The following is a 22,750-nucleotide window of genomic DNA, read 5'->3' on the forward strand; positions in this document are numbered from 1 at the left end:
AAAAACCAGAAATTATACAGAACCAGTTATAAAAAATTGCATAATTCATTCAGCTTCTCAGTGCAAAAGCATTTCATTCAGCAAACAGCCCTGATTATGGGACTATATCAATCCTGCTCATCTGTACTACAAAGCATAGAATTTTAATTAATATATTTTTATCTTCTTCATAGAACTAGGAAGCGGCGATTAGAATAGATGCACTGGAACAAACAAACCCATAATGTAGAGTGATTCACAACAATTTAACAAACCAAGGAATAGGAAATCTACAAGAAACAGGATGCAGCTTTTCAAATCTCCCTTAAAGAAACTTACATAGAATCATATAGTTGGAAGGGTCCACCAGGGTCATCTAGTCCAACCCCCTGCACAATGCAGGAAATGCATCTAATCCCCTAAAGGTGTGTAAGAACCAGCAGGGTATCCTGTAGGATTTGGAATCTCTGTTGCAGTACCTTACAGAATCCCAGCTTTTACTTTTTTGAAAAAGGTTCTAGCTCATATGGTCAAGATTCCCTCTGTAACCACTACGTGGGCTGTGCTTGGGGAAATCTTAGATGAATTCCCAAGGGTCAGGGTGCAATTTTAGCATGGAGATGACATTCCCCCTGCTACCCCTCTTGGGAAAAAAAGAACCAGGAAAGTCCACTCTGGTTAGACCTCCCCCAGAGTATTGTGTTCAGTTTTGGGCACCGCAATTTAAGAAAGATGTAGACAAACTGGAACGGGTCCAGAGGAGGGCAACAAAGATGGTGAGGGGTCTGAAGACCAAGTCTTATGAGGAAAGATGGAAGGAGCTGGGTATGTTTAGCCTGAAGAGGAGAAGACTGAGGGGACATGAGAACCATCTTCAAGTACTTGAAGGGCTGTCATATAGAGGATGGTGCCGAGTTGTTTTCTGATGCCCCAGAAGGTCGGACCAAAACCAATGGGTTGAAATTAAATCAAAGGAGTTTCCGTCTAGACATTGGGAAGAATTTTCTAACAGTTAGAGCAGTTCCTCAGTGGAACAGGCTTCCTCGGGAGGTGGTTAGCTCTCCTTCCCTGGAGGTTTTTAAGAAGAGGCTAGATGGCCATCTGTCAGCAATGCTGATTCTATGACCTTGGGCAGATCATGAGAGGGAGGGCACCTTGGCTATCTTCTGGGCATAAAGTATGGGTCACTGGGGGTGTGTGGGGGGGAGGTAGTTGTGAATTGCCTGCATTGTGCAGGGGGTTGGACTAGATGACCCTGGTGGTCCCTTCCAACTCTACAATTCTATGACTGAGGACATATTCCAATAGCATTCATGTACTAGGCCTACTACAAGGACTCTGTCACTCCTTTTTGTCCCCACCGAATGCACCCTATTACCTCATTCTAGCTACACTAATGAGAAGACCTGTGGAACCACAGAATGGGGTAGTTCAGAATTTCCTGCCTTGTGCAGGGGGTTGGACTGGATGACCCTGGTAGTCCCTTCCAACTCTTATGATTCTAAGTGGCTCTATGCCTAATATCATTTGCCAAGTTGCCACCTCTAACAACTCAATGGCAAGCCTTCAGCCCAGAGAAATGGGAGAGAAAAGGAAAGAATTATCTCCAGCAGTCTGCAGTACAGCACTTGATTTCTCCCCTCCGTTTGGGATTTTGACAAGTTTGATTACAGAAAAGGAGACCTTGAGAGGGGTTTTGTTCCAGCGTACAAGAGACACAGCGTGGCAGCTGTCTAGTTAAACCCCAGGCAGCGCTCCAAATCAATCTGGCTTGAATGTCACACTGCCTGAAGGGGGTATTAAGGAAAGAGTGAAAAGGTCAACCACAGCAGCTTCTCTCCACAGTATATCACACACCAGTGCAGAAAACCCGTCACCAGCACAGTGGCATTGAGCAGAATATCTTTTGGAGCCGCAAAAGAACACTTATTGTTGTAATTGGTGTGTAAGGACCACCTAGCCACAGTCATTCATGCCTTCATTGGACTACTGCAATGCTCTCTATGTGCCTTTGAAGAGAGCCTGGAAACTACAACTGGGCCAAGAGTGCAGAGGCAGCAACCAGATGGATTGCACCATGGGCAATTCAGTGACATCTGCGGGAACCAGTCTGTTCCTCTGCCCTGATTTAAAGTGTTGGTTTTAACCTTTAAAGCCCTAAGCAGTCTAGGTCCAGAATACCACAAGGACTCTTCACTCTTCGTATGAACCTACACTTTAGAAAACCTGGTGGGTAACTATGTAGGACAAGAGCCCGGTGGAGCAGAGTGGTAAACTGCAGTCCTAGCTCTGCTCACAACCTGAGATCCCAACGGAAGTTGGTTTCAGGTAGCCGGCTCAAGGTTGACTCAGCCTTCCATCTTTCCGAGGTCGGTAAAATGAGGACCCAGCTTGCTGGGGATAAAGGGAAGATGACTGGGGAAGGCACTGGCAAACCACCCCGTAAAGAAAGTCTGCCTAGGAAACGTCGGGCTGTGATGGCACTCCATGAGTCAGGAATGACCCTGTGCTTGCACAGGGGACCTTTACCTTTTAGCTATGTGGGAGGGGGCCTTCTCAACTACTTCCCACAGGGCAAATCCACCCTGCTCCTGGGCATCCCATCATCAGGTCAAGGGGGAGCTTTTTTCAGGAACAGCCTTTGATGGCTAAATTAGGTCCTGTTTGCTTCTGCTGTTTCTGACTTTGTTCTTGGCTTCTGTTTCTCCCTATCAGCAGTTCAGTTTGTCCACTGTATTCTCAAAACACAAGTGTGTGCCTTAACACATAATGTGTGAATCTACCCTTCTTATCAGAGAATCAGGATGGCATAAGGGATGGCACCCTTGGTTCAAACCAAGAGATCCGGGCTGTAGTCTCTGTTCAGCCACAAAATTCAGTCAAAGCTCTTGGGTCAGACAGTCTCTCACCCTTACCTGACGGGGTCGATGTGAAAATCTAAAATATCACAAACTTCCCCCCATCCATATGCCAACTTTGAGCATCATAAATAGCAGTGGGAAAGCAGAAGAAATAGAGAACAAGGTACTTAAAAAAAAAAGCTGACTTGCATGATTGAAAAACAGCATGCTACATAAGAGCCCCGTGGCGCAGAGTGGGAAGCTGCAGTACTGCAGTCCAAGCTCTGCTCACAACCTGAGTTCGATCCCAATGGAAGTTGGTTTCAGGTAGCCGGCTCAAGGTTGACTCAGCCTTCCATCCTTCCGAGGTCGGTAAAATGAGTACCAGCTTGCTGGGGATAAAGGGAAGATGACTGGGGAAGGCACTAGCAAATCACCCTGTAAACCAAGTCTGCCTAGTAAACGTCGGGATGTGATGTCACCCCATGTGTCAGGAATGACCCAGTGCTTGCACAGGGGACCTTTACCTTTTTACATGTCTGTTAAAAACAGCTAATCTAAGAAGATTTGTAACACCTAAAAGTCTGCTGCTTGGGCCTTTCTGTAAAGGAAGGAGCCCAGTGCTGAGTTCGCTGCTCTGGGCCTGAGAGTGTTTTTTACCCTCCCCACTGGACCAGAAAAAGTATTAAAAGCTGATCAGATCTACTGAAGTTGGCCAAAAGAGAAATACAGACTCAGGGCATAGAACAAGGGCCAGCAGCCTTAACCCATCACGTTGTGCCTCTCAATTTCAAACTCATTATCTACGATTCGCCCGGTACATACTATGAAAAGATGACAAAGACAGAATAATGGGATCTTATTTAAGCACGGGAACAAGGAGTTTTAGGCTCACTGCATAAAAGGGTGGTCTCAAAACCTTTGGACAGCATTAATGCTAAAGCCAGGCAAGTGTGAAATTGCAAGCTTTCTGGGAAGGGGAGGCTGCCGGGAAACCATCCGTAAGCAGAGCTGAGTTCTGAGGAGAAGGCGCGTTCAGAATAGCAGTGATTCAAGCCAAGCAAGATCGGGTAGCTCTTCTCTCACCTGCGCTGAGAGGGCAGTCTTTAATCTGAAATTGTGCTTCATTCTCATTTGGGATGTCCTTCCAGGTAGCCAGGAACATCTGCCGCTCTGAGGGACCAAGGGAAAAAACACTGGGTGAATCCTGCGGACAGGAGGGCAACCCCTTCCCAAGACACAGTTCGTGCTAGTTTCTGGACACAAGTCCCCCCATCCTAAAACGGAGGCCATCTTTTGGAGTCAGAAAGACTTTAAAGCCCATGCTTGTGACATTAAGGAAATACGCTTGCCAACTTTGTCCCCAAGATGTACTGTTTGGAAATATACTGCCTCTGACCACAGAGGTTCCATGAAGCTACCCTTACAGAGATATCTTGATACTCAGTAGTGGACACCTTTATCCCCCTTTGACCTTCCAAAGGGGGCAAAAAGGTCAGAGTGACTATGAAAAGCTGAAGTTGTAGCCCCCCCCCCCAGCTCAGCATATGCAATAAGCACACAGGATGTGTTCTAAACAGAACATAACTGCTGTCCTGGACAATTAACTCCCCCTAGCGTTCATTAGGAGTTGCAAACATGCAAATGTCACTGTGCCCCCTAGCCTCCTGCCCTCCCCGTTTAAAGCCAGAGCAGTAAACACAGCGGTCCACAGTAGGCTCAGGGAATTAAAATTGAAGGGGTACTCTCTCTTTACACAGGAGTTCTCTAAATCAGCTCCATATAGCCCCACTCCTGAAACAGCCGGCTTTAACTGCTGAATATTAAGTATTACCAGTTCTTGTAGGTTATCCGGACTGTGTGACTGGGGTCTTGGTATTTTCTTTCCTGACGTTTCGCCAGCAGCTGTGGCAGGCATCTTCAGAGGAGTAACACTGAAGGACAGTGTCTCTCAGTGTCAAAGTGTGTTGGAAGAGTAATATATATATTACTGAAGACACTGAAAGACTGGACAATTCTACCAACTATTTTGTCAGATTGCACAGAGAAGCCATTGAAATTCATAAACATCAGCACAACTTTAACAGAAGAGAGTTTAAGAATGAATAAGGCTTGGCTTCCTGTCCAGCAAAACTCCAGACTAACAAAGATTACAGTCCACAATAGCCATGCAGATTAGCTTCAAATTCCACATGTTAACAGATCACTTCAGGATACAATGGTTCCACATTAACATACCACACCCTAATTAGCACATTACCTTGATACTTACAGGACAATGATTAGCACATTACCTTCATTCTTTTGCAGGACAATGACTCAGCTCAAACCCAACCCCCTTCTGACTGTATATATTACTCTTCCAATACACTTTGACACTGAGAGACACTGTCCTTCAGTGTTACTCCTCTGAAGATGCCTGCCACAGCTGCTCACGAAACGTCAGGAAAGAAAATACCAAGACCACGGTCACACAGCCCAGATACCCTACAAGAACCGATGAACTCTGACTGTGAAAGCCTTTGACAATATTAAGTATTACCTCCAGCAACCCTGCTTTCTCCTCTGCCTAGTTAGGGATCAGAGAGGACACCATGTTTTCTGGCAATGGCTTCTGGGATTCCTCTGCACCCATCGGCTGTTTTGCGAGCTGCACCAGGGAAGTCTTTAGGCCAGGGGTCCTCAACAAGGGGGGGATTTTAGGGTTCCGGGGGTGGGGGGAGAACTGGGACCACTATTCAGCAAAGTGTAATGTCCTGTAGATTATGTACAATCTGTAAAATTGCAGGGTTTTTTTATTTAGATTATCTTGGGAAGGGGGGAATTATATTCTGAACAATGGTGAAAGGAGGGAGTGGAGCAAAAAAAGGTTGAGAATCTTTTAGGCCCTCCTTCAGGACATCATCACTGGCTGTCCATTGGTAGGGAGTGGAGGAAAATCAGTGTTGCGCACGGCCCATTCGCTCCAAGGGGCACGCAGCGGGGGAATGCCTCTAACATGACCTTCTTCTTCAGGGTATACTTCTGCCCTCCCTCCCTCACTGCACACAGAAGGATCTGGATGCGGGCATCCTGCTTTCTGTTCGGCCACCGGGCAGTTTTGAGCACAGTCAGCCAAATCTGTGCAGGGCTGTTGAGACTAAAATGCCACCAGGAGTCCTTCATACAAATGGTCAATAAATCTCAGTTAAACTCTCCACTGATTTTTGAGGGCTCTCTTCTATGTATCGCCACTTCTGCGGTCAGCCAACCTACCCATTTTCCCATCTTCCACAAAGAGGATGTGCAGGGGGTAGAGGGTGCTGAAGTAGAACACATCTATGTTGTTTTTCACTGCCACCTGGAACCGAGGGAGAAAGATTTTCTTTCCAATATGGATCACAATATGGATCCTTCCCTTTTCCCCCTCCATGATACAGCGAGGAACATTTCAATTTCCAATTCTGCAATTCACTAAGATGAGAACCGGGGTTCAAACAAGATGTTTTTGCATGATTTGACATGCTGCAATTCTGCAGGAGTACAAATGGATGCAAAATTGGTTTATAAGAGGAAGAAGAGTTGGTTTTTACATGCTGACTTTCTCTACCACTTAAGGGAGAATCAAACCGGCTTACAATCACCTTCCCCTCCCCACAACAGACAGAGGTAGGTGGGGCTGAGAGAGGGTGACTAGCCCAAGGTCACCCAGCTGGCTTCATGTGTAGGAGTGGGGAAACAAAATCCAGTTCACTAGATTAGCCTCTGCCGCTCATGTGGAGGAGTGGGGAATCAAACCTGGTTCTCCAGATTAAAGTCCACCGCTCTAAAGCAGGAGGTGAGATGCCCAATCTTCAGAGTGGGGTGTGTGTGTGTATGTGGCAGGTGCTCGTCTGTCTTGCGTTTAGTGCAGAATGGCATTGCCTGTGAATAAAATGTGCCTAGCACAGCACCTGCTGTTAGACAAAGGCGACAAGCCGATAGCTGGAAGCGACAGATTTATCAGGCCCAGTATTTTGTGCCATTAGCTCTTCCATGGAGCAATGTGTAAAACCTTGCATTGAAGTAGTGTTGATCTAGGAGGCGCCTTATTCAAATCTCACCTTTCGCAATCCCCTCCACTAGGTGGCTTTGAGGCTGAGAGTGCTTTGCCTAACACCCCACTCCAAAGTCTGCAATATGCAGATAATACTAGCCTACCTTACAGGACCGTTGTAAGGGTTAAAAGATAATATACATTTTGAACCCTAGAACATGAACATTTTGAACTACACAAAGGCTAAGCATTAACAACATGCTTCCAAAAGAAGTCCACTGACCAGTTAACTCTGTAACAATCTCACAGGAGTTGGCCATTAGCTCACTTTGGAATAAATTGTCAAAGTTAATTCCGGTGAAAGTTATTCTTGCCACCTCAGAAGAAAAAACTATCTATTGGTATCTGTATAAAGGAATCAAACTAGTCATCTTTTCCCCCATTTCATGGTACTGCTCAATTGTAAACCTTGAGTCCACCACCACCTACTAAGTCACAAAGTCTCCTTGGCTCACCTGAAGGTTATTAAGGGGATCCATCTTCATTACTGAGCCAACTGTGTTCAGGGGAAGGGAGATTTCCACACTCTGGTTCGGAGCAAGAGGGGCATGGACTTGGAGAGGAGCGGCAGGGGCCAAACCGAAGCTGAAGGGGAATATTAACGACAACGGCTAGTGACTTGGTTGATGCAAGTACAGAGGAACCCTTCCCAGGATTGATGGACAGATGCTAGCAGTAGTAGTTTCCCCCTTGTATGTATTGTGAGCAATGGGAGTTTGGATGCCAGGCCACTGCCAGTCAGTATGAAGGAAAGCTCAGAAATGAGATGTTGCCAAAGATGCCTGGCAAGAATAAATTCTTTGGTGCTGGCAGCTTCTTACCAACTCTCTCCTGGTAAGCCAAGTATTGGTTCCAGAACTACTGCAGAACTGACCCTACTCAGTTTACGGTGAGCTTTTTTGGCACTGCCAAGTAAACAAAGCTTTCTTTTCAGTTCACCCATCTTTTTTTACATTGCCGTCACCTGCCCTCACCATTGCCGTCACTTGCCCTCACCAGTATCAACATGCAGCTGGCAGGCTTGGCTACGTACAACTGAAACATCATCCCATTCATCATGCAAGTCCCATCACCCACAGATATAAAGGGCCAAAACAGATGTTGTACAGGGGATACACATGTTTATTTTCACTTTAAAAACCACTGAGCTTTTTTGGGGGAGGGGGAGAACAGAGGACGTTTTCCTGTTCTAACACCCTCTCACCCCCAAACTACTAGTCATACAGTGAGGAAAAAATACACATTTGTCTACAGTACTTAGGTCAGAGGTGGGAATTGACTAAAATGATGCAGTGGGAGAAGTGTTAACATTTCATCAAAAAGCAGAGTCTCTCCGTTTAAATGGGGGAGGGAGAGAGAATACCACCGTCAGGACGAGATCTATGATTGGAGCTCTTGTATCATATCTGTTTACCTTAGTCTAGAAAGAAGAAACAGCACTTGTGCAGGGAGGGGGGGGACGCCAAATATGATGAAATATTTACATAAATTTAAAAGCTTTTTCAAAAACTCCATTGAAATAGTTTGCACACCCGTTCACCCCAAATAGAACTGGAAAGTATTTGGCGCACATCTATCTAAAACTGACCATTTAGGTCCCAAGGCACCCTCTGGTCCCCCTGTGTGGTCCGGCAGGACGTTCTAACTCCCTAGCAGAAAAGCCTCTTCAGTCAACTTCTTAGAGGGTCAGGAAAGCTCATCACAGCAGCCGCTCGGAGAGTCGATATTCATCATGTGAGGCTGGCTAGCTATCACCTCTCCAAATGAGAGGGTCTCTTTAGGAACCAGGGGGAAGACCCAGCACAGGAAAAGGAGGGCGAGCAGATTTACCTGTTCCGGTTGAACTGGATGGCGAAGTCAGACATGACTTGCAGGGCCTTGTTAGCTAGGACCAGGTCCATGGAGATGGAGCCCACCTGGCGGCTGAAGGTCCCTGAAATCTCCAGACCTTTGGCTTTCACGGCTGGGAGCCAGACCTAATAGAGTACAACACCAAACACACACCGCCACCACGTCATTTGAGCCCAGCGGTCACCAGCCCCTGCAGTCTCCATTGTGGCATACCAGAGGCACGTTTCACACCGAGAGCTGATGTGACAACCTGAAGGGTTTTTAAAAGGAGAAAGATGTTGCAGTGGCCCAGCACCTTTGTAATGGCCACCAAGGAAACGTGTCCCACTAGGCATGCCCTTCAGAAACTGCCACTGAATACACACTTGGGGAGGGGGCAGAAAAAAAAGAAGAGTTCCAGGCACCAGCAGTGGTCTCAAGAGCTAAGCTCTGGTTACTAGCATGCCTCCAAAGTCACATGAACACATGAAGCTGCCTTATATTGAATCAGACTCTTGGTCCATCAAAGTCAGCATTGTCTGCTCAGACCGGCAGCGGCTCTCCAGGGTCTCATGCAGGGGTCTTCCACATCACCTACTTGCCTAGTCTCTTTAACTGGAGATGATGGGGATTGAACCTGGGTCTTTCTGCATGCCAAGCAGATGCTCTACCACTGAGCCACAGCCCCTCCCCTACATCAGCGCTACTCACCGTTTTGGGAGCCACGTACGATCCTGACAAAGCGCCCACGCTGCCAGCCAGGTCAAAGAGGTCTCCCAAACCGCCTCCAAGGGGTGCCCCCAAGTTCTGGGGCATGACCGCGCTGGGAGCTGCAAAGCTGGGCCCTCCCATCTGCCAGGGAGAAGGACATCCGTTATTACAAAGACTCAGGGCAAATTAGAAGGAAGGTGGGTGGGTGGATGGGAGGGAGGGAGACAAGTGTCAATGTGATGGCTCAGGGTAGGGAGAGAGCAAGAAACAAGGCATCACTTCAGGAGCAGAAGGGCTTCTAACATCGTGGCTTTCAACTTGCTGCCTCCAGAATACATTATCCACACAGATCTCGCGCCTGCTCATCCCAGGATTCACTGCAAAGGATTCTGGGGCATGTCCTGAGGCACTGGCCAAATCTTTGGGGTTGATCACTGTCCTACATGGGTTCAAAGCAAGTGTCCTACAACATGCAGCTCTTTAGGTATGCACAGCAAGGGAAGACTTGACTACTGTAGCTGGCCATCTTTCAGGGAAGCTTGCTTAATCAATAAGCAAACCTCTTGCTAAAAAGCCTCTGCAGTGGGCCTCCCTGGATGCTTACCAGAGGGCTCAGGATGCTCTGGAGCTCAGTCTGATAGCCATACTGAACAGAGGCAATGCAGTATAGTAGGTAGAGTGTTGGATTAGGACTGGGAAGACCAAGTTCAAATCCCCACTTGCCGTGAAACTTTCTGGGTGACCTTGGCCAGCCACTCACTCTCGTCCTAACCTACTTGGCAGGGCTGTTGTGAGAAAAAAATGGAGGGGAGAGCCATGAATGATGACCTGAGCTCCTTGAAGGATGGGTAGGATAAAAATACATAAATAGCTTAGACACACGAGGCCATGTTGTATACCGACGTCTAAACAAGCAAAGCACCAGAACATTCCACATAAAGCAAGACAGGGTGAGGAAGCCGGACAGCTTTGGGTTTATCCTTTAGGGCAGAACCCAGCAGCAGTTTCCCAGTTCGTCTAGGCTCGTTTTTTTTTTTCCTGGAGAGGGCTGGTGGTCTTCCTTCTGAATTTGCACTGTATTTAAGATTGCTGTGAGGACCACACCACTACAGTTGTCACTGCTAGCACTTTTTTTTTTAAAAGCGCACAATTGAAAATTAACAGATGTCTATGTTAAGGTTAAATCAGGTTAAGTGACATGGCAAAAACAATTGCTAGTATGGGAGGGGGGGTTCCTGGGACCACTAGCGAAAAGTTCTCTTTAGTATCCCACAATAGCCTGCAATTCCAAGGGTTCTTTAGAGGAAGCTGGAAGAACTGCATTAGACAAAGGGTAGGTTCTGTCTTTTGACAGAATTGCATTGGACTAAGAGTAGGATCTGTCATTGGTGAGGGGACTTGCAAAAGAGCCAATCCAGTCACGCTGAACTAGAAGTGTGCGCCTAAAACTCTTGGAGTTGAACCACATTGACGGTGTGAGATAAAGGAATCGGCAGGGCTGCAACCTGAAAAAAATAATACGGTGGTCTTTAGGGGGTCTTGGGACTCTTGCCCCCCCCCCCCAAAGCAAAACCTGTAGCCTTCAAGGTTGTGAAGCCTAAAGTGTAAGTATGGCAAGCATTTGCTAAAGCTGCAAGAAATACTAGAAAGGGGCTGGGCAAGTGATTCCAAGGTTTGCAATATTGGGGGGGGGGGAATTCTCCTTATTACTGAGAGGGGTTGTAGATGGCTGAACACCCCCCCCACTCCCAAGTTTACTAAAATGAAAGGAGAGAGGGGAAAGGAGAAAGGGAACAGATGAGGGTCTTTAATGGCAGGGCATGTTCTAGGAAGCTAGTAAGAGGGCTGAACCATACCCCTTCGGATTCGTCCCCCATCTCCAAGCAGAGAAGCAGGCATGGTGCAGAGAAGAGCCAGCCACATGCAGAAAGAGACAGAAGCCAGGAGGGGGGGAGAAAAGAGAGACAGACAGAAAAGGAGGGAGGGGAAAGAAAGAAATTAGCCACTCAAGACTCCATCACACAGATGCTAGTCACAGGCTGTGCTATAGTAAAGTGAGACAGTCTCCTCAAAGAACTTCTCCCGCCAGCCCATTCGAAGAAGCAAAAGCAAAGGTCTGTTCTAAGTAGCTTGCACAATTAATAAACTCTGTCCAGCCTCTCTGTTTTACATCAACCAACTCAATAATGCATCTACAAGACTTATCGGTTCACATTTTTTGTTGTTGAAGACTAGTCTACTATACTTACCAAATCATTTCTGGACTAAAAAAAGAAAAAAAAAATCTGGAATATTAGTTACCTGCCCTTTCCATGAAACATCCCCCAAAATATGCAAGCACGTATACGCTATATAAAAACCAGACAACATACACATAAGTGAAATAACCAAACCAACAGCCACGGCCCAGTTAGAAGGAGCTTCCAATCGATTCCTCATCGGCGTATTTGTGGAAAGGCAGGGCTCTACGGAAGCAACATACAGCAACATGGGGGAGGCTGCTACTCGAGGGGAACCCATCTGTCATTCAAGACTTGCAGGCTGCTAGGACTTACCAGGCTGTCCAGGCCACCGCCCAGAAGGTCCACAGCTCCCATCTGCACTGATGATGTGGCAATCGGAGGGCCGCTCACTGGTGGTCCGAGATCGAGGTTGAGTAGGTCACCCAGAAGGTCACCCTGCGTGGGGATGACTGCAGGCTGCTCAGAAGGTGGCGCCCCCGCAGGAGCAACATCTGGGCTTTCTGCACTCTCACTTCTATGTTGCCAGGATGAGGGGTGGGAGAAGGAAAGAAAGGGAGAAGAATGTAAAAGGAGGGGCCGTGTGATTCAATTGCTTACTTCGTTTTGAGAGATCCTTGAGAAGGTTAATCATCTTACAACATATGTAAAAAGGGATACTATTCCACAGCTACAGTATTTGTGGGATTTATTTAAAAATAATCACAACCTATAAGTGTTTTGAATTTCCATACTCTTCTGGAAACTCTCTTCTTCTCAATTTTCAGGAGAAAAAGGAAACAGACATTTATTCTTCAGTCAGAGGTCTCCTGGGTCAGCAGTTTTCCCAAAAGCTTTGTAAGATCTCCTTGTTTGCTGACTAATGGATGGAAGACATCCATTCTCTCCCTGTGTTTGGGGCGGGGCACGGCTTAGTAGTAGAGCATCTGCTTTGCAGGTGTAACAGGGGCAACCCATGCAGAAGATCCCAGTTTCAATCCCTGGCATCCTCAGTTAAAAGGATCATGTAGTAGGTGATATGAAAGGCATCTAACTGAGACCCTGGAGAGGTACTGCTGGTATGAACAATAATTACCCTGATAGGCCAAGAGTTTTACGTTGTCATATCAAACTCTCCTGGGAATTATAAGGATTCTGTAGAAGATGCTAAGCATTGGGGAACAGCTATGTACACTGAGACCACAAATAAGTCATGGCCATGTGATCCAACGCCCTGACCTGCCCCAGGCTAGCCTGATCCCATCAGATGTCAGAAGCTAAGCAGGATTGGCCCTGGCTAGTATTTGTATGGGAGACCTCCAAGGAATACCAGGGTCCTGACATGGAGGCAGGCAATGGCAAACTCCCTGAACGTCTCTTGCCTTGAAAACCCTACGGGGTCGCCATCAGTCAGCTGTGACTTGATGGCAAAAAAAAAAAGTGATCCAACTAGTTACTTAGCAGGGTAGGACTTCCTTGTACACAACATGTAAACTCCAGTCCACATTAATGTCTTGGGGGACAACAACATGTTGGAGATTAACCCCCACACCACAAAGCGAATAGCAAATCAAAGGAATGCAGGAAACGGCTCTTAATTTTAGCTTTCCTTTTCAGCACAGCGCACTCATTTTTAAAATGGATTTAAAAATGGATTTTAAAAACTTCAGATTGAGTGTAAATATCTGCTGCTTAGGGGCACCTTTAAAAAAGATGTTTAACACTAAGCCACTTAATACACAAATCACTACACACACATAATCTTAGAAACAGCATTCCTTCTTCCCCCTCACTCAAAAGGGAACGACTCTCATAAGAGGTGCTGCTCTCATAAGACATCGTCCAAAGACAGAGAAGCATTACTTTTTGTTCCCAAAGCATTTTATCCATAGACAAACCCCTATAGATTTTATTGGACCGGTCAAATACATTTTAGTTGATCAAGATTACTTTAAGCTGGTGCCACCCCCCTCTCTTCGTAATAGCTCTAACGAAAGCTTATATCTAGGGCTCTCTTGCCACAAGCACTTTAACAAAGTGGGGCGAGACCCAGAGCTGGAGACTCTACATGCCACAGCTAAGAAATGGATCCAAACATACACCTCCTATGTTTTTCATGGCCTCTCGCATCAGGAGCAAGGTAAAGGAGAGCCTGGATACTCACGAGCCTGTACGGGGCGGGAGACTCTTGTGAACGATGCCTCTGCTCCCCTCCACAAAGGCGCTGGGGGGCTTGTGGTAGACAGAGGCCAGCGTCCCAATGTAGCAGATCAGCTCATCCAGCAGAGTGGGCTCAATCAGGTCCGTCTCCTCAGAGATGAGGGGCTTCTCAGCCAGGACCACTTCCTTGGCTGCCACAGGGTCAGTGGAAAGCAGACGCCAGTAGATGTAGCCACGGTCTCTCAGGTCAGGGTTGTCCGAGTCCTTTGAAGTGGGGAGAAACATGCATGATTTAGTTCAGGAATGTTCAAGTGGGCCTTCCAAGTCACAATGACTGGAAGTCTCCAGCGTTCACTAAGACAAAGCATGAGCTCTTTGACTGCTGGACTTCACTCTTGCCTTTTGCCACTACTGTACACACCCCATCGATATGCAGAAGTTGGTCCAGAGCACAGACTTCAGTACCTGACCATCACAGATAAAAACAAGGGCCTAACTCTTGTGACAACTGTAAAAATAGATGTAGATGCCTGTGAACAATGCCGATGGGGGGCTGAATCAAGTTTTCAGTGACTGGGAACGGATGGTCTGAAGACCCCTGCACAGCTCCTTAATTCTCCCCATGACCAGCACATAAGGAAGAGTTGTACCATTTGTATCCAGGTTGCAAAAATATAAGGTTTAGATTACATAGGCACAGAATATAGAGTCCAGCTCTTGCGTCTATGCCCCACAGTAGGTTGCAAAGGTGGGACAGGGTGAGAGAATGGGAGGCTATCAAGACAACAGAAGCGAGGTAGCAGAGAATATGTGGACTCCCAACAACTGTGTCTTTGATACACAGGGACTTCACAGGAGGTAGGGTATAGACCCTCCTACATTTCAACCACTGGATTAGGGCAGCATTTTCTCCCCTGGCCCAATGAAAGGGAGAAAAAACTGCTGGATGAAAGCAACGAGGGCTTCATGCACCCCCATTTATCAACTAGCTGCAACCCTTTGGGAAAGGCCTGCTTTACACTTTGAAGAGATAAACCAAACTGTTTAAATAGGCTTTGCAAGACTAGCCGTTGGAGGGGGAATGGATCCAGACTGTTTATCATGACACACTTTGGCAGGAGTACTGGTGCAGTGGTCTTGAACCTATGGGCTGCAATTCTCAGGTGGGACACCAGCCCCTACTGAGCCACCATAGTTTTCTTGCTGCTATTTGGAAGGACCTGCTGCTAGTGTCCCTATACAGAAAGCAAGAGCATCACACCCCTCCTGCCTCTTTGCATGCAGGCTGAGAGGAGCTGCTGGAGGGCAGGGCCAGGCCACTTGGCAGCGGAGAAGACTCCTCCACTGATCTAACCCTTGACTTGTTCTTTGCGAAGGTACGTCTCCTGGTGATCAGGCCCAACTCACCCCAATCCCTAAACTCTCTTTTCTGCTGCCTCCCACCCGGGCCTTTCAACCAGTGAGGTCATAACTCCAGTTCCCTCTATTTGTGTCACAGCAGTGATGTTACATCTTGTAGCTTAAAGGGTACCATGCTGTCAACCAAGGGTTAAATTGCATTCGGAAACTGGAAAGGTATAACAGAGCACTAGGTGTAGGGGGGAGAGCTTTGGATGTAAACCATGGAAATCACAGATGAGAATCCCTGCTTAATCGGTCTGTCTCGCCCTATCTACCTCATAGGGTTGTTGCAAGGATGAAGGTGGGCACGCTGCCACATGAAGCCCCATCAAGGAAAGGTAAGATACAAAAACGTGATGAAAAGGTTACCCTTTTCCAAGCCAGGAGGAGACCCAAGGAGTGACTTTAAAAGGGGGGGGGAGTTGCGCCACAAGTGAGATCACCTCCCTTACCTGGGTAGCCAAGCTCAGGACCTGCTGCACCAGCTCCTGGGTTTCGGTGGGCTTCTTTAGGAAAAGCTTCACGATGGCCGTCAGCAACTGCAGCTGCACCTGTGTGATGAGGGGGAAAGGTGTGAGCTCAAGAGGCATTTGCTTGCTTGCCACACTTTGCCCCGGGGCAGCTGGCCAACTTTGAACTGCGCAAGGCCAACAAAATGCCCAACTTCATAAATGAGCGGTGGCATACGTGCATCCGGAGAATCCTCATATCAAGAAAGGACATCCCCCCCACACACACACACTTTACAATTCTTTGCATACTCTAAGCATAGACATGCATTGCAACTCTGCTGTCCCTCCCCCCCAGCCCCACTTGTGGATGCCCAACAAACGGGGCCGAGGCAATCTAGCATCAAGGATGGAAGATGGGTTTTGTCTGAACAGAAACAACTCCCAGCACTGCACATTGCTTTCTCCCGGGAAGCCCCTTCACTTATACGCACTTCAGGAGGCTGGTGGATTCTGGTGCTAAAGATGCTCATCCTATTTGAACCAAGAAAATCAAGCAAGCTTGTTTGCCCAACCAGTTTACTTCAGGCAGCGAGCAACTTGGGAGTTGTTCTCCTGAATCCACACATGTGCTCAGAGAAAAGGAATTATGGGAGAGTTTTTGCCCCACGTCCCACAGTTTATCTTGGCAAGCCCAACCCAACGAACCACACAAGCATCCCAAAGAGTGGCTTAGGGAAGCCACGTTTTAAGGCGGTGCCGAAGAAACAGTCAATCTCAAGGTGAGCAGCAACATCATCCGAGATGCTGCAGGGTACCCCTGGGGTGCACATGCCAGTGGTACAACGCAGCAGCTTTTGGATGACACACGGCCCTTCGACTACAGCCGCATCATCCGCTCTGCCCCATCACCTGGGTGCTCTCATCGTGGAACCCCTCCAGGAAGCTCTCCAGCAACTCATCAGCATTGTCAATGCGCTCGGCATATTCTCCTACAATCCAGATCATGGCAGCTCGGGCCTCCGGCTCATCGAGGGAGTCCAGGTTCTCACACAGGGTGGCGATCACACTCTCATACCTGGACATAAATTAAAAGACCGCCCCAAACATACACAAACACACTTAAACACAGCATAATACAACCCTGCAGCTGTCAAAGGAGCTGCCTTCCTGCTCTTTCAGAAGTTCTAGTTTTGACACAAGGCTTTGCACCCACAGGGAGGAAGCAAAGACCCAAAGGGCATGAGGATGGAGAGATCTGATCTGGGACTGTCTTTCAGCAAACTGCATGGATTCCATATTTCACATGCGATGCTGAATTAGTGAGTCAGACCACTGGTCTTTCAAGGTCAGCATTGTCTATTTTGGTGATCAGCAACCTTTTCATTACCAAGAGCTACTCCTGAGTAATGAAAAATATGCCAAGCTACCCCCACCCACCACATGTTACCAAGCTTTGTTCTATCCCAGAAATATCACACGGACTAGAAAGAGCATCAAAAATAAAGCGATTAGCGAAGCAGCACAAAGAACACCCATGAAGCTGCCTTATGCTGAATGAGACTATCGGTCCATCAAGGAGCATAAGATTTGCGTACAGAAAGGCTCAGAATCAATCTCTGGTTATTTCCAGAGGAAGCAGCTCAGGTGTGGAGAAAGACCTTTCTTTCTCTAAGACCCTGGAGGGCTGCAGCCAGCCAAAGCAACCAGTGCTGAACCAGTGGTCTGACTTGGTGCAAGGTAAATTATTATTGTAAACTGGCTTGACAAATGAGAAAAGAAGACATAAGCATGAGTGTATTACCGGGAGATAATCTGAAGTCTCCAAGACTTCAGAGAACTGGCAATATTAAATAATTATAAGCACGTACATCGCATACCCTCTTAGTACTCTTTATAACCCACCGTAAAGTATAATACTGTTACAGGGTGTGGGGAGGGGGGAGGGACTGAAAGAGCAGCAGCTTGTCTAAGTAACCAAAGGGCCAAAGTAGTAGAAGAAGAAGGTTTTTATATGCCAACTTTCTCTACCACTTAAGAATCAAACCAACTTACAATCACCTTCCCTTCCCCTCACTACAACAGACACTCTGTGAGGTAGGTGGGGCTGAGAGAGCTCTAAGAGAGCTGTGACTAGCTTAAGGTCACCCATCTGGCTTCATGTGGAGGAGTGGAGAGACAAATCCAGTTCATCAGATTAGCCTCCACTGCTCATGTGGAGGAGTGGGGAATCAAACCCGGTTCTTCAGATCAGAGTCCACCACTCCAAACCACTGCTCTTAACCACTACACCACGCCGGCTCTTCAAAAAGTGAGATCTGAACCAGTGATCTGTGGGCCACGCTTGTCACCACACCACACTAACTAAAGGCAGCAGGTCGGCGTGAAGGCGTTCACGTACTTGTTGGGGTACTTGCGGAAAATGTCCTTGATGACCACAATGGCCTCCTGCACCACATAGTTGACCTTGGTTTGGATGAGGTCAAGCAGCGTGCTCACACAGCGCTCTGCAGATTGCTGGGTGGACAGAAAAAGAGGGACCGGGTCAGCCGAGAGGCAACGAAAACTGCAGAGGACAGCAGAACAAAAGTTACAAAGCATATGGATTATCTTGTAGCGAGGGTGGGATTTGTCAACAGGAAGACCAGGAATTTCCTGGTCGTGGCAAAAACAGCCAGAAGAACACGCCAGTCACACACAGCCTTCTGCACACTACAGAATGGCAACAGAAAGGCCAATTAAACCTGCGGTACGCCTCTGCTCCTCCGTGGTGCAGAGTGGTAAGCTGCAGTCCAAGCTCTGCTCACAACCTGAAATCCCGACAGAAGTTGGTTTCAGGTAGCCGGCTCAAGGTTGACTCAGCCTTCCATCCTTCTGAGGTCGGTAAAAGGAGGACCCAGCTTGGTGGGGGTAAAGGGAAGATGACTGGGGAAGGCACTGGCAAACCACCCCGTAAACCAAGTCTGCCTATTATTGTCGCGACGTGACATCACCCCATGGGTCAGGAATGACCCAGTGCTTGCACAGGGGACCTTTACCTACCCCTCTGCTACTAAAACCCCTCCTTGGCCACTGTTTTAGAAAGAAGGATTCATATGAAGATTGGCAGCTCCCCCTCTCCTGCAGCTGCTTGTCTTAGCAAATTCTAGTGATTGAAGCATGCGGCACCCAAACTCTACAATCCAAAGGAGAGTGTTCACTTGTGTTTCTCCACTTGCAGGAGGTTCCAAGAAGAACCAGATGGTTCTCACATCCTCAAGCCTGTTGTCATGGATCACATGTTCACCAAGTTTCCTCCAAGGTTATAATCTGTACTCTAGCAGAAAAACAACAACTCAGAAACCACTTTTGTTTGGACTACAGAAGACTACCTCTCCCCTTCAGAGGTGGACCCTGGGATGCTCCACGTCTTTCTGCAGGTGGTCAAGTCACACAGTGCAATGCCTCTCCATACAAAAAGAATCCCTGATACTTTGGACACATGAAGCTGTCTGGACCGAAGTTCTGACTTGGTATACCAAGGTCAATACCGTCTACTCCAACTCAGAGGGTCTCAGGTAGAAGTCATTCATCTACTCCCTGATCCTTTTAATTGGGAGAGGCCAGGGATTGAACCTGGGACCTTTTACAAGCTAAGCAGATGTACTACTGATGAGCCACTGTCCCTCTCACAAAGAAAACATGTATGTTTGGGAGAAGGGGTCTACAGTTGACCCCTTCTCTACAACATGCTCTTATGCAACAAATTTTTGCATAAGAAGAAGAGTTAGTTTTATATGCCAACTTTCTCTACCTTTTTAAGGAGAATCAAACCAGCTTACAATCCCCTTCCCTTCCTCTCCCCACAACAGACACCTTGTAAGGTAGGTGGGGCTAAGAGAATTCGGGGAGAACTGTGACTAGCCCAAGGTCAACAGCTGACCTCATGTGGAGGAGTGGGAAATTAAACCCTGTTCTCCAGAGTAGAGTCCACCGCTCTTAACCACTACACCACGCTGGCCATCACTCATGCAGGCCCTCCTACACTGCCGGAAGTACCACCACCAAGTGTTAAAGGTTTCCCAGCTCAATGAGAAGCCAGCCCAAGACTCACCTCAACCTTGATGGCACAGCGGCCAATGGCTCGGACAGCTTTCCTCACAAAGTCCACGTCCACTTCTGTTGCGTACTCCTTCAACTCAGCAAGCACCTGTTCCAAGACACAAGGTGAAAAGAACAAAACAAGACTGTCCACTTAACTTAAGAATTAAAATAGCCAGCACAGCACTACCCACAGAACACCGACGATTTCATGGGACAAGCTTGCAAGGGTTCTGATGAAGGGAAACGCTGCAGAGGTGGATGAGATGCATTCTACTCTGAAGGATTTACCTGCGCGATATTGGCTTGGGAGGCCAGGCGGATCATGATGTCCAGTTTCTCCAGTTTGACATAGATCGGGTCATTGTACTTCACAAAGAAAACTTTCATCTCATGCTTCAGGATTTCAGGCCTGGAGTGAGGAAGGATAAGAGAAACCTCGATCACCACTTCAAGAATACACAAAGAAGTGAGAAAAGCAATTTTGGTTACTTTTTTTTATACTTGCAACAGGAACAGAACAAGGGAGGCTGAATAACAACCCTGGGGACAAGAGCCATGAAGAATAGCTTATACCCTGTGCACAAATGGAAACCCAAAGTTTATCTTTATGCTACATATCAACCTACCATATAAGCAAAAAGGTTTTGTAATTATCCTGTTGAATAACGTCTCTGCAGCAGTCAGGGAACAGTGTTTGTTCAGCATATTTGGCTGTTACTTTAAAAAGACAGCACCATATCATGGTATGAATCAAAGCCAATGTGGTATAGTGGTTAAGAGTATCTGGGAAACCAAGGTTCGAATCCCCGCTAGTTCCATATGCGCTCACTGGGTGACCTTGGGCCAGTCACACTCTCACAAGCCTAACCTACCTCACAGGACTGTTGTGAGCTGCTTTGGGTCCCCAATGGGGAGAAAGGCAGGGTACAAAGGAATTCAATAAATAAATAATGCCCAACAAGGGCCTTGTACCTTTTCTCCTCTCCCACCCTAACAGTTGAGGCTTCCATCTAATCAAATTAGTCTTTTAGAGGCAATTTCCTGCGATGCTGATCAAAATGCACAGAGGAGTTACTGTTAAACCTTTTTGCTTTCATGGTGTGCCACTCCAATCTGTCCTCAAAGTCAAAACTCTGATTCATGCACTTGCCCTGCCTTATGGACTACCACGTTTCCTTTCCCTCACTGTGCCTTATTTTTCTTACCTGAGTACCAAGCTGTGATGTTAAAGCCGTCCAGCTCTAACTGATCACATCACACTCCTCTTTAAATTCCAACATGCCTTCCTGGATCTAGCACAAACCCTCTGTCCTTACCCTTCATTTTCCTCCCTTATTAAGTAGATGCTTCCCTACCTGTGACTTCTGCTTCTATGAACCAGCTACCTTCAGCTGTCCAAAGGTCTTGTGCATTCCTAAGAACATTCTTTCTCCCTGCCTCTGGGTGCCACATCTTTCTTCAGACCCATTTTTTGGTTTCATCTACAACCCCAGTGGAAAAGCGACTAAGGTGCATGCAATTTCCCCTGCTCGCAGTCCTCCCATTGTCCATACTTCCTTCCCTGGATCCTGCAGTCTTCCCTTTTATGGAACTTAAGATTGTAAGCTCTTTGGGGCAAGGACCTGTTTTTTTCCTGTTACTTTGAAAAGCAACGCGTGCATTCATGACACACTATAAATGCACATGAAAGACCCTGGGTGGCTTAAAAAGCTCCAAATCTGCTGCAGAATTTGTACACCATGCTGCCTAATTTTTGCCATGGTAAGAAGGCCCTGCAGTTCTACCCTGTTAGGAACACTCAACATGCCCCCGGCTTCCTCCCCAACTGCACAAGGTAGGAGAAGGAATGACTCACCTTTTCTGCACTATGAGGTTGATGTTCCGGAGCGCCACATACTGCAGCTCCGGCTCCGCCGACAGCAGGGTGACAAGCGGGGGAGCCAGTTTCTTCAGCAACGTGCCATAATAATCCAGGTCCTTGGAGATAATCTCCATGAACTTCATTAACACTTTCACAGCTGAAAGGACTACGGCAGAGTTGGCGTGGGACAGCCGGGGAGTCACCCGCTCACAGATGCTGCAAGGTAAGGGATGGATGGGGGGGAGAAGAAGAGGCGGCAAAATGTCAAAGTCCAAGCGTCATCCAAGTGTCTTCGGGCAGAAAGGGGGAAAAGAGACTTTTGCCAACTCACAGAGAACACGAAGGTAACCAAGAAGATCTACAATCTGGCATTTTTGCAATACAGATTGTCTGCACACATTAGCTCCAAATAACTCTATGGCCCTTGATCGTCATTAAAAGCCAACAGAAGAAGGCAGCCAGCTCATCAGAGCATGAACAAAGATGCAGAGATCCAGGCATTGCTGAAAGCTTAAAAATAGACACTTGGGCTTTTGAGCTCCAGAACATCTTTCAGTCTTTCAGCGCTGGAAGGTATGAACCAGCAGCAAATAACCACAGTGTCCCTCCTTCTTGATCTCTCACCAAAGGAAGAACTCTCTCATCAAGGCAGGCTTGAGTCTTAGAGCCAGTCAGCTAAGCGCCACTTCAGAAGAAGAGAAGGTGTGGAAGAGAGATCAGGATGCTCCAGGGAGAACCTGACACCCACCCCCACTCCCCATTAGCACAATCAGTGTCTCTTATGATTTTGGACTGATATGGTGCAATTCCTTCACACTATACTGATTGTTAGCCACTGGGAGCAGCCGGTGGAAAGGCAGGAGACAAATTCCTTTAATTTTTGAAAAGCATGGAGTAGGCCACATCAGCGAGGAGGCGGCCCTCCAAAGAAAGGGGCCAGCACAGCAACTAAGAGCAAGTTAGGAGTAGTGACTAAGAGCAGTGGTCTGGAGCGGTGGAGTCTGATCTGGAGAACTGGGTTTGATTCCCCACTCCTCCACATGAGTGGCGGAGGCTAATCTGGTGAACTGGATTTGTTTCCCCACTCCTCCACATGTAACCCCCTGGTTGACCTTGGGCTAGTCACACTCTCTCCGCCCCAC

The 22,750-nt window shown here is 47.4% G+C and overlaps 1 protein-coding gene and 1 non-coding gene across 2 annotated transcripts in view; both read right to left on the reverse strand.

The window, feature by feature from the left end:
* Nucleotides 1-22,750, reverse strand: part of AP1B1 (adaptor related protein complex 1 subunit beta 1) — a 38,701-nt gene that overhangs the window by 4,940 nt on the left and 11,011 nt on the right. Inside the window, exons 6-18 of the mRNA XM_056859863.1 lie at nucleotides 21,603-21,824; nucleotides 20,036-20,156; nucleotides 19,758-19,853; nucleotides 18,066-18,181; nucleotides 16,577-16,742; nucleotides 15,668-15,766; nucleotides 13,819-14,078; nucleotides 11,991-12,192; nucleotides 9,436-9,576; nucleotides 8,725-8,870; nucleotides 7,350-7,479; nucleotides 6,075-6,159; nucleotides 3,906-3,992 (exon numbers count right to left, since the gene is read on the reverse strand). Of these exons, the coding sequence (XP_056715841.1) occupies nucleotides 3,906-3,992; nucleotides 6,075-6,159; nucleotides 7,350-7,479; nucleotides 8,725-8,870; nucleotides 9,436-9,576; nucleotides 11,991-12,192; nucleotides 13,819-14,078; nucleotides 15,668-15,766; nucleotides 16,577-16,742; nucleotides 18,066-18,181; nucleotides 19,758-19,853; nucleotides 20,036-20,156; nucleotides 21,603-21,824 (1,871 nt within the window). The remainder of the gene's footprint in view (nucleotides 1-3,905; nucleotides 3,993-6,074; nucleotides 6,160-7,349; nucleotides 7,480-8,724; nucleotides 8,871-9,435; nucleotides 9,577-11,990; nucleotides 12,193-13,818; nucleotides 14,079-15,667; nucleotides 15,767-16,576; nucleotides 16,743-18,065; nucleotides 18,182-19,757; nucleotides 19,854-20,035; nucleotides 20,157-21,602; nucleotides 21,825-22,750) is intronic.
* Nucleotides 8,546-8,645, reverse strand: LOC130486646 (small nucleolar RNA SNORD125). The gene has a single exon (XR_008933765.1). It is a non-coding gene; the product is annotated as a small nucleolar RNA SNORD125 (small nucleolar RNA).

This window comes from Euleptes europaea, chromosome 13, assembly GCF_029931775.1.
Source record: "Euleptes europaea isolate rEulEur1 chromosome 13, rEulEur1.hap1, whole genome shotgun sequence".
NCBI classification, from domain to species: Eukaryota; Metazoa; Chordata; class Lepidosauria; order Squamata; family Sphaerodactylidae; genus Euleptes; species Euleptes europaea.